This window comes from Crinia signifera, chromosome 1 (assembly GCF_055691185.1).
Source record: "Crinia signifera chromosome 1, ASM5569118v1, whole genome shotgun sequence".
Classification (NCBI taxonomy): Eukaryota; Metazoa; Chordata; class Amphibia; order Anura; family Myobatrachidae; genus Crinia; species Crinia signifera.
In genome coordinates, this window is record NC_139217.1 from 150,441,171 (window position 1) to 150,458,069 (window position 16,899).

At 41.2% G+C, this 16,899-nt stretch overlaps 1 protein-coding gene across 4 annotated transcripts in view; it reads left to right on the plus strand.

Moving 5' to 3' along the window:
• Positions 1-16,899, plus strand: part of SLC4A4 (solute carrier family 4 member 4) — a 245,286-nt gene that overhangs the window by 169,985 nt on the left and 58,402 nt on the right. For all 4 annotated transcript variants that reach the window (XM_083174618.1, XM_083174619.1, XM_083174625.1 and 1 more), the window contains 5 exons: positions 4,632-4,789; positions 11,956-12,043; positions 14,182-14,336; positions 15,036-15,149; positions 16,070-16,244. In XM_083174618.1, the coding sequence (XP_083030744.1) occupies positions 4,632-4,789; positions 11,956-12,043; positions 14,182-14,336; positions 15,036-15,149; positions 16,070-16,244 (690 nt within the window). The remainder of the gene's footprint in view (positions 1-4,631; positions 4,790-11,955; positions 12,044-14,181; positions 14,337-15,035; positions 15,150-16,069; positions 16,245-16,899) is intronic.

The window sequence follows — 16,899 nt, forward strand, 5'->3', positions numbered from 1 at the left end:
ACGCCCCCTCTGGCGAGCGCCGGTGAACAGGGACCCATTAAACTGGGACATGCGTGCATATCCATTCCAAGCACAGACTTCCGCTTTGATCTTCTGATCATAAGCATAGGGTTGGATGGCACATAGGAACATGATCAGAATTGCAATGGAGCTTTGCTGTGCATAACACAGAACAACACACTAGTAGCACACACTGGGAGACTGGGACCCATGGCTTGGACAGCAGGAGTGTGCCCAAGCAGAAAATAGGATGGCTAGGAGGTATGCACTGTATGTGTACTGATTATTCTATATCTATATCCAGACTTCCTGCATTTTGAAACCTGAAATTTCACATGATCAAACTGGTTAAATGTTAACCATGGCAAAAATATGGTATACCAACGGAAATGGAAATTGGGAAATAGCCTATGCACAGGTTGCACTAGATCAAGTATTTAAATTGATTATTAATTGTAGGAGTTGCTCCCCGGAGAGTAATTTGAACTGAACAAGAAGAGAAGAAAGCACTTCTTTTTTTATTTTTTACTTTTGGGGGGGGGGGAGACGCTTTTTAATAAGTTGTTTTAAAATGTTACTTTTAATTCATTAATATATAATAAATTGGTTATTCACACAGATACAAAAGTAAAGAGTATAAAGGCCCATACACACTGGGCTACTTTGAGCTGAAAGTCGCTCAAAACAGCGTGTGTATGGCCCAGCGATGAGCGGTGAGCGCTTCTACGTGCTCCCGCAACATTGCTGGGAAAGCCATTCCTCATACACTCTGTGCTGTGCAACGCCGACCTCCCCCCCTCCGTCAGCGCTGGGCAGGGGGAAATCGGCTCAGTGTGTAAGCACTGAGTGGCTTCCCCCCCAGCGATGAACGTGATCATCGCTGTCCATACACGATGGACATAGTCGCCCAGTGTGTATGGACCTTAAGACATATAACATATACATACTGTGGTACTTGTTTAGTTTCACGGTGGCAGCAAGGCCGCTGTTAACTTCCGGCTGTTGCGCTCACTAAACTATTAAAAATAAGGTAAATTAACTCTATGCCAACGAAGATAGTTCATACCCCTACTATCCACATTGCATAGAGTTAATTTTAGATAGCGTGGCGAGCGCAGCGAGCCACCGAGCCCGCAGCGTGGGCAAGCGAAGCGAGCCCCGCAAGGGGACTCAGACGCACGGCCACTGCCGCCGTGAAACTAAACAAGTACCCATACTGTATATACCTATAACAAATAAACCCAATGTTTCACACTGTTTTATATATTCAGCTTCTGTGTAGGGTCAATTGAAGAAAACAAAGATATAACAAGTAAAGGTACTTATGTATTATATGGGCTCCCATGTTAAATGCACCCCATTTTTTCATACCCCTACTATCCAATTACGCATGGAGTTGATTTTATATAGTGTGGCGAGTGCAGCGAGCCACCGTGCCCGAAGCGTGGCGAGCGCAGCGAGCCCCGCGAGGGTACGCGGTGTCATAAGAAAAACGGGAGCCCAGATATTACATAAGTACCCAAGTAAATTATTGAGATCAGCAGTTTTTGTATCATATTTCATTTATTTAAAATTAGTACATTTGTTATGCACACATCAGCAGTTCTTGTATTTTGTTGGTATTGACAATATAAGCAGGCAATTGTAATTTAGCACAGTAATATGGGCAGGCAATTGCAATCTTGTTGAACACAATCATTTAAAGCCTAGGATTCTCGCAAAGTTATTTTTCAAGGTTTAAATCAATAATATGTGACAATGGTGAATACCTGTCTTCCGAGAAACCCTGAAATCAAAGCACACTTTTGTTCAGTTAAAAGTGTATCACTGCAATAGCCTGTCAAATAGTTGCAATATACCACTTTTGATTGGATACACTCTTTTGATTGGATACACTCAGCAGAATCTGAGATGCAGGCAGCCATACCATTTCATAATTTCTCCTCTAGCATTAGATATGCAATAATTTAATAGCCTGCAAGTTTCAAGCAGATGCAAGATTTAAGGCCCCCATCCACTGAGCCGATTTGGTCCGATTTCAGACGATTGCGACCAAATCTGTCCCGTTGGCGTCGGGTCCTATGTGCGGTCCAGTGCGCATCGGACCTGTGTCGGGTGGTTGGACCTGCTGGCTGTACAACCACCCAACCTTGGACCTCCCTCCTGGCGGTGAGACAGGCGGGAGGCAGGGATGCTTGCGATCCATCACAACAAATTGGGACAGATCGCATGCGTCCCTGCCACCCGGGAAGGTCCGGGTATCGGTTATCCGTACACTGCTGGGCACCTGTACTCAATTTAGTGCTAAATTTAAAGTTTCAGTAATTTAAAGTCTTTAATTCTTCCTGCTAAATTGCCAGTCTTGCTTCTGCCTGCAACATGCTTTTACATTAACCACAATGTACTATTATTATGATTAGCCTTCGTTTTTATACCGCCATAAGGGTTCCACAACACTCTCATAAGCAAATCAAGAAAACAGCGGCTTCAAGACAGTATAGGACAAGATGTCGCCATTGACACAAAAAACATGAAAACTTACAACAACCTTTTCATGTGTCGAGCATTGTCATTCTGGCCTTTTGCTTGTGTCAACCTTTTGTCTGTGTCAACATTGTGCATGTCACCCTTTTACACATGTCTACCTTGTGCCTGTCCTATTGACTGTCGACCTAGACATTGTCATCCCTTTGATCCACACTAGAGCAAATAAAGATTTGAGTGTAAGGAGTTCATTGGCAGGGGATTTTGTAGGGATATGTATTGGAATGTTGAAGTCGCCTAAGATAATAGAGGGAATGTCAGAACAGAGGAAGTAAGAAAGACGGGAAGCTAAATTGTCAAGGAACTTAGAGGGAATGCCAGGGGGGCGGTAAATGACAGCCAATCGAAGATGAACAGGTTGAAGAAAGCATATAGCATATTATTATGCTTTTGGTTATGTGTGAAAAGTGATGTAATAAATCACAGAAAAAAACAGTCAACAACGAGACCTTATCAAGCTTGGAGAGAGATACAGTGGAGAAAGATAAACTTCTGACCTGTCAGCTCATAACTGACAGGTTAAAGGCTGTGCTTGGATATTGACAGTTAGGAGCTGATTGGTTGGAGTACCATTTATCCTACTCAATGGTTTTTATCTCTAAACGGTCCCCTTTATCACTTTCTATTTTATCTCTCTCTGCAAGTTTGATACACAATCCTCATAATCTGTGTTTGTGTGGTAAATGTACTTTTTGTTTCTAACAACAAATATACGGTTAAAACAGCAAACAGCATGAGTCAGAGCTTGTCAATATGTAGCATGTGTGTTTGTGATGCAACTATATTCGCACAATGCTTTATTATATCAAAAACTTTTTTAGCCTCTATCTAGCCTGATACCAGTAAATTAAATTACTCTAGGTCAATTCACTTTCTGTGCAGAATTAGGCGATATTCTACAGTGCATGTTTGATTCTGTCCGATTTGTTTCATACAACTGTAAAACATTTCACTGTGCAGTCAGATCTAAATAAAATGATACAATTTGTTTAAACAATAAATGACAGTAGGTATATGGCAGGAAATACAGTAGGCTGCTGTTAGTGCTGTAGGCCTACTTGTGGGTTTTCTTGCAAAAAAGAGAGACTTATTATAAACTGACCTGTAAAATTCCTTTTCTTGCAACATGTTCCCATCGGCGTGGGCGTTCCCATGCTAATGCGCCTGTGATGCACATTCAGGGGCGGGCAGCTGTCATCAGCGGATGTCAGCTGCCCGTCCGGTTCCCGCACAGGGCACCGGCAGATCTAAGACACTACAGAGGTATCTTAGTTCTGCGAGTGCTTGCAAAATCATTTGATGGTCGGCGAACATCAAATTATTTTGTCCCTGCACGCAAGGTTGCAATTGGATGTTTATCCATTTGCATGCCTGCGGGGGACCGTGGCGTGCGAGGGGTGGTGGGCGGCTATGCGGGCTGCGTGCAGCGTTTTGTGGAATCTCAAAGCTGCAAAATTCACAGCTTTGCGAGTCAACCAGAACAAGGTCCTTAATGTAGCCAAGAGGATCAATTCAATTAGGTGTAAGTTTGTGAATGTCAGTTTATTTCACAAAACTCACATACATCTCATGTATGCGTGCATCAAAGAAAATTAGGAAAGTGTCAAAAAGTACGTACCATCCCAGGCAGCATACCAGACTCGCATCTAACAGAATAGGTGTTTGTGCTAGTGTTGGGAAAGAGATGTAATTGTGTACAGATTTGTTCCGTGCATACAATTACAATGCAGTTAATCTAACTACTATCCACAAGTGTCACCCTTTGTCACTTCACATATTGGGTCATCATTCATTTTCCACATATAGGTTCAGCTTTCCTTTGATTATAGAATGGCACATGTAACATATGTAAAAACAAGCCAGGCCCAGTGCACTTTTGTATATGTGTGCTCTTTTGTATATATGTAGGCGTGTCTTCCACACATACATATTTAGAGATTACTAGATTTTTCCACATGAGTTGTACTTTTCTCCCATCTCTACCTTGTTGTTAGACCATTACATTATGTAAAATATAAGTCTGGTGCAATAACGGTAAATTATTTGTCAGACATACTTATACACTTTTTCCTTTCTATATCCTTTAGCTAAAGAACAAATTCATGAAAAAATTGCCAAGAGATGCTGAAGCCTCCAATGTTCTTGTTGGAGAGGTCGATTTTTTGGAGAATCCCTTCATTGCTTTTGTACGTCTAAAGGATGCAACAATGTTTGGCTCCCTGACAGAGGTTCCTGTACCCACACGGTAAAATATTTTCTATTCTATGTGGGAGGGGAGTATTAGGTTGGTTATGGACCAAAAGGTCAACATGGGGCACAAGCAAAAGGTTGACATGGAAATGTCCAACAAATGAAAAGGTCGACATGAGTTTTTCGATTTGTTTTGGTGTCAACGTGTAGATTTGAGCACATGAACCCACAATTAGTGTACTGTTTACCCTTGCATGCCTTAGTTCACTTGGCATGCTGCAGGCCAGGTGTCTCTCTCTGCACACTTTACCATTACCAGTCATAGTTCACCTGCATGGTAAAGTATGAAAAAAGTTCAAATGTGTTGACATACTGTCCAAGTCAACCTAATGTATGTCAACAAATAGCGGCCGACCTATTGACTATTGACCACTCCGGGGACAGTGGCAGGTGGCGAGTTTGACTGGGGCGGTACACCTGCCAAACCGTAACGCAGGTGTCCTAAGGTGAGCTCAGGGTGGACAGAAACCTCCCGCGGAGCAGAAGGGCAAACCCAAAGACCGGATCTCCACTAGGCATATGTGTACATGTTTTGCAAAAGGCACTGTGCAAACTCCAACAAGCAAATTGGGAGATATTTTCTGTAGTCTAGTTTTTATTTGAATAAAAAAAAAACTCTTAGTATTATTTTATTTACATGTAATAATGTTTGACGTGTGCAAGAACAACAATTAGTCAGTGTTTTGGAACATACATAGTGTTATCTACAACAACAAAATATATCCTAGGGCATCAAGAGCTGAATGGGGTCCAAGTACTTGTGGGTAGGGCAAATCTGAGAAGCATGGCTTTGTTAACCCTCTGCAGATGAGCCAGGCTCCTATTGCAATAATCAATGCGTGAGATGATGAAAGCATGCATTAGAGTTTTTGTAGTGTCTTGTGTAAGGTACAGGTGAATTTTGAATATGTTTTTAGGTACATGTAGCATAATTTCGAGACTGATTGAATGTGAACAAAGGAAAGTTCAGAGTCAAGGATGACACCTAGGCAGCGAGTTTGAGTGGTAGGGGAGATTGTTATATTCTCAACAGCGATAGAGATATCTGGTTGGTAACTAATATTTATAGCAGTTGAAATATAATTAATTCTGTTTTAGCATTATTCAGTTTGAGGTGTCAAGATGACATCCAGGATGAAACAGCAGAAAGGCATTCAGAGACATGGCCCAATACAGATAGGTCCAGGGGAGGATAGGTAAAGCTGAGTACCATCTGCATACAGATGATACTGAAATCCAAAAGAGCTGATTAGTTTGCCAAGAGATGAGGTATAGATTGAGAAAAAGCAGAGGACCTAAGACTGAACCCTGAGGTACTCCAACTGAAAGAGGTAGCGAAGAGGAGGTAGAATTAGAGAAACTAACACTAAAAGAGCGGTTACATAGGTAGGATGAGAACCAAGAGAGGACTGTGTCTTTAAGACCTAGGGATTGTAGTGTTTGTATGAGAAGTGTGTAGTCAACAGTGTCAAAAGCAGCAGAGAGATCTAGAAGAATTAGTAATGAGTAATGGCCTTTAGACATAGCAGTGACCAGATCATTCACAACTTTAGTCAGTGCTGTCTCTGTAGAGTGTTGGAAACGAAAGTCTGACTGAAGCGGGTCCAATAAGCTGTGCGAGAAAAGAAAGTGTGTGAGGCGAGTATTTCAAGTAGTTTGGAGGTGCATGGAAGCTGAGAGATGGGACGGTAGTTTGGAGGTGCTTGGAAGCTGAGAGATGGGACGGTAATTTGAGAGAGAGCTTGGTCAGAATTCAGTTTTTTCAGAATCGAAGTAATAACTGCATGTTTGAACAATGAAGGAAAGATACCAGTACAGAAAGAGAGGCTACAGATTTTAGTTAAAGTTGGGATGAACATAGGAGATAGAGTTGTCAACAGTTATGGAGATATCAGGATGGTAACTTGGCTGGTGGGAATATAATTAATTCTGTTTTGGAAATATTTAGTTTGAGGTGTCGAGAAAACATCCAAGATGAGATGGCAGAGAGGCATTCAGAGACTCAGCCTACAACCACTGTTAACAACTCTGGGGTTGATAGATAGATAGATTTGAGTGTTGTCCGCATACAAGTGATACTGAAATTCGAATCCGGGATATTAGATATAGGTATGTGCAGCGGGTAATTTAAAAGACATATGCATTCACAAATAATGCCTTTGTCAAAGATGTTAACATGTTTTTCAAAAGTAAAGGGGCCCCTCACTGCCAGACGGTGGTGGGTGGTAAGACAAACAACACAATGGTAAAGATTACAGGCTTAAGGTGCCCATACATGTTACAATTATTGTATACAATATTGTATACAATATCGCATCTCATCCGATCTGGGTTTTGCGATGACATCAAATGAGATGAGATCTAGTACAAAAAGTACGTGCTGCACATACTTTTTGTACTAGATCTTATCTCATCTGATGTCATCGCAAAACCCAGATCGGATGAGATGCGATATTGTATACAATATTGTATACAATAATTGTAACGTGTATGGGCACCTTTACAGTCCAAACTTCTAGCTGAATAATCTTGACCTGGATCATTGTCCCTAGCCAGCTGCCTGTGAAAGAGGAAGTTTGTAACATGCGCGTTAGGGTTGTTGAGTAGTATTTCTTCATGGATAATTTAACCAAGGGCCAGTCAGGGGCTTGATGTGTTTTCACCAGTGAAACCTACTGTGATTTCTATTAAATAAGAGGGATACGGTCACTAAATCTACAACAACTAGGTCGACAAGCATTAGGTTGACACCACTAGGTTAACATGAAGGTTGACATGACTGAATGTTGACAAGGGGTTAGGTCGACAGGGTCATTAGGTCGACATGGGGAAGGTCAGCATAGGGTTTTTCATTTTTTTTGAGCCAACAAGTGCCGACATGCCCTAGCATTAGGGATGCCAAGCCCAGGAAATGTTTTCAATCCCGCAATTCGCAGTGCTTAGCCAACTGGGCTGATGGCTGGGAGCCATGCCGGGACAGCGATACGGGAGGTGCATCTGGGGTCGGGTGGAACAGCTGACATCTGTGATTTCATGCGGAACAGTGATAGGGCGGTGCACTTGGGGGCGGGCGGAACGGCTGAGCGGCTGTGTGGCCTGCGCAGACTGACCCGTGACTTAGTCGCGCTGTGCAGAGCTGGATAGCCGAAGAAGGGAGAAGCATCTGAGGTATATGAAGAATTTACAAGAGAGCATTATATGTTGGAATATTTGGTGATACAACGCAAGACATCTTGTGGCCTAATCTAAGGCTCATTTTTGATACAGACTATATAGATCATACGATTGTCATTGGTTGATATTTTAATGATATCTACACTATGGGCCTTATTCTGGTTGAGTCAGTCCGTTACACAATCTTTCGGAAGGCGACTTTTAGCTTACTGCGCATGTGTAAGCAACGCATTGCACATGTGCAACGCTGTGTCTCCGCACTCGTTCTCAACAATACAGTCTAAAAATGTCCACTGAACACTCTCGGTAAATATGGGCGTAATATGGACGTCATGTGGGCGTATATATGGGCATGGTTTCAAAGTGGGCAAAACTGGACGTAAATCTGGGCATATACATGGGAGTGCACGAGCAGTGGTAGGCGTGCATTCGGTCCGCCACCGAGCACACGCGAACCAACACAGCAGAAATCTTTGGTGAAAACAAGCAGCTTTCACATCTCGGAGGTCAATGGTTCATATGCTACTCATTTGGATCATCCAATTAGTACGCCCGCACCTAAAATTCTCCCAGCTGAACACAATACAATCCAGTCCTCTGGTCATTTGTGATTAATTAACACATTCCCCAGGCGCAGGGAGGACCACCAGAATTTTGGGTGTCTCACTATTTTTAAGGAATGTTAGCCAAGTATGTGTTAAGGGGTTGGAAAGTGGGTATTGGTACCAGTATGGGAGGCGGATGAGTAGCCTAGGGTGCTGAGATTCGTAATACAGGCCCTGGGTGTGTGTGTGTGTATGTGTGTGTGTGTTTTGAGTAAAATGGGTTAGGTTAATATGTGATGGGCAGTGGTGTAGCTACGTTTTGGGCGCCCCCCCACGCCGCCGCCCTGCCAAGCACCCGCCGCCGCCCTGCCAAGCACCCGCCCCGCCGCCCATGCAAACCCCCCCTCCCAATCCCCCGCAGCCTTACCTATCTTGCTGGTCCCGGCAGCTCCGTTCTTCTGCTGAGGACCACCACAAAATGGCCGCCCCCATTCAGCAGACAGTTTCAGAGAACTGTGTGCTATATGGGGGCGGCCATATTGTGGTGGACCTCAGCACAAGAACGGAGCCACCGGGACCAGCGAGATAGGTAAGTCTGCGGGGGATTGGGGGGGGGGTGTAACTATAGCGCCGCAGCCCCCGGGGCCCCCACATGCACAGCGCCCCCCCCACTCCCCCCGCGGTGGCGGGGGCTGCGGTGCTATAGTTACGCCGCTGGTGATGGGCATAAATGTGGCCATCACAATTAATGGATGAATGTATACAATGGTAACAGCACACATTGGTTTTGCCAACAGATATAGACATGTGTGTCTGTACATTTGAGTGAAAATCTAACATTGGTTTTTGCAATGCTATCATACTGTAGATAAGTGGTAAAGTTCAGACACGCACAGGGCCAAATATGTTTGGAAATATATTTATATTGAAGTGACAGCATATTAGATTAATAATAAAACAAAATATTTATTGTATTATGCATAATTGGATAACAAAAGATTGCACAATGTGTACACAACTGTTGCATTTATTTAAAAAATAAGGGTGGTTATAAATATTTTTAGTGTAGTGTTTAAAATGTTAAAGACATACATGTATTTAAGGCACACATAAACACAGGTAGAGATTTAAAGCTGGCTTATTCTAAAGAATACATTGTAAGGGTTAATGTCAATTGCAATTAGTGTTTACAAGCATTAAATTTCAAGTAATTGCATGTAATATAAACAAATAGATCACATTGAGTTTGAATAATTGTTTAATTGTTTCATATGAATGAAGCATGACTTCCGAATGGATGTGTGATGTGCTCTGAAAAACACCAAGTGAGTGCGTTACGTCACCTGGCTGACCATGCACATGCTGAAAGACAGTGAGAAGTACTAGAGTTCCGACCACACACGGTGGTGTGGATGCAGACCGATGCCACACCCTTTTATGTGGAACTCCATCCGAATGGTAGCGGACGACGTGGAGACGTGTGTTTTCTGCCTGTACCGATGTGCGGTGAGCTCGGTCATTTCCGAAAGAATGCACATCCGAAAGAGTGAACTAGAATAAGGGCCTATGAGAAATGCGATTGTTTTGTTTTGTTTTTGAGGTATCAGGCTCTGTAAAGTGTACCATTATTGAAATTGTCAATGACAGTGTGAGAATTGGATATCCCAAGCCTTATCTAACCCATTTTAGCAATGGGACATATCTTTAATACAGTAGTTGGTGACTATTTCTTGATAGGGCAGCACCCTTTGTTTAGAGCGTGGGTTTTTTCTATTTTCTTAGGATTTTCTAAGCCAGGGGTGGGGAACCTTTTTTGTGCAAAGGGCCATTTGTATGGGAAAAAATCCTTCGGGGGCCATATGTAAAAATTTCTGTTACAAATTGTCCTGCTGCAGCCGCCCCACGCTCTGGCAGCTGCCGCTGAATAGGACTCACAGTCTCCGGCTGCTGTTGATTAAGAGGAATCTCATGAGAACTGCTGACCTCTAGCGAGAATTCCCCTGTACTTGGCTCCCGGCAGATCCGCCATGTGACCGGCTACGGGGGCTGCATACGGCCCCCGGGCCTGAGGTTCCCCACCCCTGTTCTAAGCGATATAGTGAGATTGCTTATAAAATGCCTTTAAATCCCCCAGTGTATAGGCCCCATTACCCTATCACATGCTTACTTTATTTTGAGCATAATCAGTGCAGAAAATGTCCTGAAAGGTTTCTATACAGTTAATAGTTGTGTGTCACTAAAGAAAGTTTCATTGTGGGTAAGGGTCTTGATTCCTTTAACAATAAAGTTTTCTTTTTTCTTTTCTGTTTTATTTTATTGGACTTAAAAAAAAACCTTTCTTAATAATTCAGTTAAAAAATATGTGCAGGGATTTAAACACTGTCATTACAGTAAAATTAAAATTGAAAGACACTGATGCATATTACTACTGGAAATAGAGCATTGAGTTTTTGATGTGTGTGTGTTTTTTTTTTTAAATCCATTATCTGTTTGTTGTGTTTAGCACCAGGTTTTAGCTGCAGTTTAACAATTCAATTAAATTTACATTTGTGAGGAGTATGGAACCATTTGTGCTGGAATCTGCTGCAAATCCAATATGAAAATCCCATGAGAGCGGTATATTTAGAGGAAACGCTCAGCATTCTGCAATCAGCTAGTCGTGTAAACGTATCATACTCTCATCTGCTGTTATAAATATCATCTACTGTAAAAGCGAAGGAGCACAGTGCTCAATATTGTGTCTGGTTAATAAGATGGGAATGTACTCTACTATTTTTTTTTTGTAAATCAATATAAATCTTAGCTTGATTTTTTACAATTACTTATTTTGATTGTGGCATATAAAGTGTCGTTTTTTTTTTTAAAGAATTTTGCTTCTTATTCCACCAATTGAAAATATTATTGTCTGTAATAATAAAACAAATTTAGACATTTATTTAATATAAAGATCTGTGCACTGTATTTCTTAGCACCATAGCCTCCTGGATATAGCAATTACTTTTCTGTGGGAATGAGGCTGAAAATGGTCAAGAGACTGTGAGAAGGAGAGAAAGGGCTAGCTGTGACCAGTGCAGTGCAATGTGGGCGTGGCCTGTGCCAAGTGGGCATTTACATCCCTACACTGTATCCGGTTGATAATCTCGATAGTCAGTAGGTCAACAGCAAAAGGTCGACGGGTTCAAAAAGTCAACATGCTCAAAGGGTTGACATTCAAAAGGTTGTCGTGATTTCCCAACATTTTTTTAAAAATGTTTGGACTTTTTCACACTTCACCATCCATGTCGGCTTAGAGGGATTTTTTTTAGAAAGCAGATTACAACATCTGATAGTCATAAAACTGATGACTACTAATATTCCTGTGTGATTGCTCATAAGAATGTACTATTTGTATATTATTTTAGGATTCTTATTCATTTTCCTTGTTTGTAAATTTTCTATCTAGATTTCTTTTTATCCTGTTGGGACCAAAAGGAAAAGCCAAGTCATACCATGAGATTGGAAGAAGTATCGCTACCTTGATGTCCGATGAGGTATTGCACTATTCTCTGACCAATGTCTTTATTTTATAATATAGGCATAGACATTATGGGAGAAATGTAATAGGATGAGAGGTTCAGAAAGTGAGAGATTTGGTAAGAAATCTACAGTTGTTTTTTTTAAAGCCGCAATCATTTACACGGCATAATCCAACTGGTTTTGCAGTGTAAATGATTGCCGCTTTAAAAAAACCTGGTGATTTCTTACCAAATCTCTCACTTTCTAATTCTCTCATCCAATTACATCCCCCCCTTTAAGTTTGTATGACATCAGTTTCATTGTTAGTATTGTTAGTATTATTATTACCTTTGGTAGAGGTAACACCTGTCACTGAATGGGACTTTGGCAAAGTTGCCACATTGCTGGATGGTACAGCATAAACAGGCTGCTCTTCAGTTTTCTCAGGCTGCTCAGTCGTCATATGTACAAGGCCAATGTTTTGACAGTTTTGCTCCACAGAATCAGCTAAAAAATGCAATATCAAAGCATCTACATAAAGAAGAATAAATACTATGGGGTGATTTAGAGTTGAAGCCTATAGCAGTCACAGACTGTTTGAATTGCAAATAAAATTTGGACTGCAAAAGGGTAACTTCCAGAAATAGGGACTGTCTCACAGAAAACAGACTGTTGTTTGTAATGACTGAGTATCTAATATATCTTTACACAGTCGCTGCTTTTCTTACACCCCTTCTAATGTTAAGTAGAAGCATCAAGATATGCAAATTAAGAATCAGCTGGGCCAACACAAAGGAAGTCATAAGTATAGTGGGCTATCATGTGACCTCCACACTCTGGGTTTATTTACTAAGATTTGAGTTCTATTGAAGATGGGATGTTGCCTATAGCAACCAATCAGAATCTATTTCATATTTATTTAGCACCTTCTAGAAGATAATAGATAGAATCTGATTGGTTGCCCATAGCAACATCCCATATTCAGTAGAACTCCCATCTTATTAAATAAACTCCTCTGACTCTATGCACAATTGCAGAAAGATGCTAAATCATTCAAAGAAAGCACAGCATATGGACTATGTCGTAGGAAAACACTTGTCCGTGTAATATCTATCATCCAGGTGAATGCTCATGAACCAGAAAAAAACTGGTTTCATGGGAAGTAAATGAAAATCCAATTCCAAATCGAACTTTCCCAACAAGGTGACACGACCATAAGCATTACCTATGTCTAATGCAGTATCAAGCAACATATATTCCTGAGAACTTGTTGAGAATAGCTTAATTCACAGACACCCCTGTAAGATAAGAGAGGTACTGGATTAGCCTATACAGATGTGTCCTGCTGTAGCAGGATCGTGATGCATACAAATCGCTGCTTGGCTCCTATGGGGTTGAATGGCTCCCATTGTAAAGTATGTAATGCAAGATCGTGTGGAATCATGTGTACCACTATGCTTCATCAGTGTTCTGCAATGCGTACACATACTGTACCAAAAGCACTGTAAGGTGACACGATTGTAGTTCTCAGGTATCTTTTTTAGGACACAGCAGAAGAAATCTGCTAGGGTTGACTCTAAAAAGGACCAGCACCAGCCTACCGCAACATTAAACACACACACACACACACACACACACACACACACGCACACACCTTGTGTACTATCACCCTGCCAAGCCTTGCTATAGCACTTGGTGTCATCATTTTGTTGCTAATATGTTTTACTAATTATGTACCTATTTACCTATTGCAGCACATATTTTACCTTTGCCTTCACTTTTTTTAAGCACTCTATCTGTATCAGTCAATAAGACGTTATATTTCTCTTTTACTAGTTCTTGGATCTATGTTTATCTTATGGACATGCCACAATAAAATTATTAAATATAAAAAAATATATATATATATATATATATATATATATATATATATATATATATATATAAAAATGTAACTTACAGCCAAACAATGTTTTTTTGTTTGTTTATTATAGCTTTTGTGGAAGAATTAATGATGTGCATTAAACCTTCCTAATCATTGTCACACTAATCAGCATGCAGCAAAATCCCAAACATTGGTGTCTTCATGGTAGATTGCTTTTGATCCATAATTTGGTAAATTTCTGTCTTTTTATACACATTGTTAAGACTGCTCTTATTTGTTTAATTTGAGGTATTTCATGACATTGCCTATAAAGCAAAAGACAGGCAGGACCTGATTGCTGGAATCGATGAGTTTCTGGATGAGGTAATTGTCCTTCCGCCTGGTGAGTGGGACCCTACAATAAGGATAGAACCGCCTAAGACCCTTCCATCTTCGGATAAGAGGTATAGTACTGAGTAATGCATAAATGTATAATGATATGCTGAGCTTGAAGACAGAAATTTGCTTTAGGTTCCCTTTCAATAGTATTTTCTGAAAATACGAATATCTAATTAGTCCTGATGTCTGTATCTCCTAATGCAGCATTTATTGGGGATTATGCTTCGTCTCTCTCAGGCACGCAAAGCATAATCCCCAATAAGCAGTCACTGGACTTGAAATAACATATGGGATCTGGAATTTACCCCTGATCCCATCTGTTTTCACACAATCTCAGGTCCATTTTCAGCCATTGAAAACAGAATGTAATTTGATGCTGGGATAATGATCATTGGTCATAAATTGCGTATCCGGCCAGTAACTGCTTCGAGAATAAATGGATATCCCTAAATGTCTTCTGAAGAAAACAAAGGGTGTGGGTTGAAATTAAGTAATTAATGATATTGATGTTGGAATATAACAAGCGATAACAATGATAAATGACCTCATCACATGAATGACAAAAACCTCAGAAGGAAAGGGGATAAGTACTGGCAGGACTTTTTGGAACATACTATCCCTTATCGTTGCCACTCCGAGGATCCTAGTCTTTTTTTATTATATCATTCTTCATAGCCCAGGTGTGCTTTAGACCTGTTATGTTTTTTTTGTTGTTCCTACACTGTCAGCTTTTAACATGTGTCTAACCAGTATTCTGTCTACAGGAAAAATATGTACGCTGGTGGGGAGAACATACAGATGAACGGAGATGCTCCTCATGATTCTGGACATGGAGGAGAAGGACACGGTGACTGTCCAGAGCTACAAAGAACTGGCCGGTTAGTGCCTTAGGAAAGGATGTTATAGTGCACATACCAAGAATATTTTGGTTTTCTATACAGTATATATATATATATATATATATATATATATATACATCCCATCTTCAATCGAACTCCAATCTTAATAAACCCCAGAGTAAAATGGTCACAGCAGTGCTTTGGGTACTTATGTATTATCTGGGCTCCCATGTTAAATGAACCCCATTTTTTCATACCCCTACTATCCAACTACGCATGGAGTTGATTTTATATAGTGTGGCGAGCGCAGCGAGCCACCGTGCCCGAAGCGTGGCGAGCGCAGCGAGCCCCGCGAGGGGACACGGTCTCATAAGAAAAACGGGAGCCCAGATATTACATAAGTACCGTGCTTTGCATTACTTAGCAGAACATGTGTTCAGCTTTTGGTAAATCGTATGGATACTGTTTCTGTAGAATTTGTTAAATAGTCCGCTGTAGAGACTGATTTTGCAAAGATGTTTTGTAGGACAATGTTTGATGGGATATTGTCGACAAATCCATATATCAGTTTACTTCACTGAAGTTGACTTGAAGGCCTATTTGAGAGACAGAGGAGAGTGTAGGATCCTTATTTGAAGTCAATCTTAAGCAATGAACAAACAGACAGGCTGCTGGCAATTATGACTAAGCTGATTTTGGCTTGGTGCACTGGTCAATTTTTACTATGTGTAATTTGGCCATGGGCCAAATAGAAAATCCAAATTGCCTTGCCTGCACAATCTTTTCTGAAGGGTGATACGTAGGGCAGCGCATCGCTATTGCCTGAAGTGTACACATACAGTGTGATTTTGGCTAACATTTTAGGCGATTTTGACTATCTAGTCAAAATTGCTAGGCCAAATCAGTTATCTTTGACATATGGAATATCACGCTTAATCTATTTCTTTTAATTCCCACAGGTTTTGTGGAGGGCTAGTTGAGGACATCAAAAGGAAAGCACCCTTCTTTGCCAGTGACTTTTATGATGCTTTAAGTATCCAGTCACTTTCAGCCATGCTTTTTATCTACCTGGGAACTGTGACCAATGCTATTACTTTTGGAGGACTTCTAGGAGATGCCACAGATAATATGCAGGTACAGTAATAATTCATTTAAGCATTCTTATTTGGATTAATTACTTAAAAGCAGGGTTGCCGACCCTCCCGGAATTACCGGGAGTCTCCCGAAAATCGGGTCCCCCCTCCCGGCCCCCCGGAAGGGTGGGAAACCCTCCCGGAATCAGGGGGACCCCTACTGAGTCCCCCGATCGCAGCATTTAAATGCCGCAATCCGCGGGTCTCAGAGGAGGGGCGGAGCTAAAATGTCACACTTGTGTAATTTTAGCCCCGCCCCCTCCATGGAGATCAGCGATTTAGACTATTTCCCATAATGGGGACGGGGCTTAATGATGTCACAGTCAAGCCCCGCCTCCAAACGGGTAATGAAAGTCTCCTCTCCGTGCTTCTCCTGGAGAGGAGTATTTGAAAGTCGGCAACCCTGCTTAAAAGCAACATGCATAATCTGTCATTCTGTAAATTTGAGAAAAATTACAACTGCTATATTGGGTGAGATTTAATAGGAAGAGACATTCAGAAAGTGAGAGATTTGGTAAGAAATCTCCCAATTTTTTTAAAGCGGCAATCATTTTACACTGCAAAACCAGTTTGATTTTGAAGTGTAAATGATTGCCGGTTTAAAAAAAAACCTGGAGATTTCGTGCCAAATCTCTCACTTTCTGAATCTCTCATCC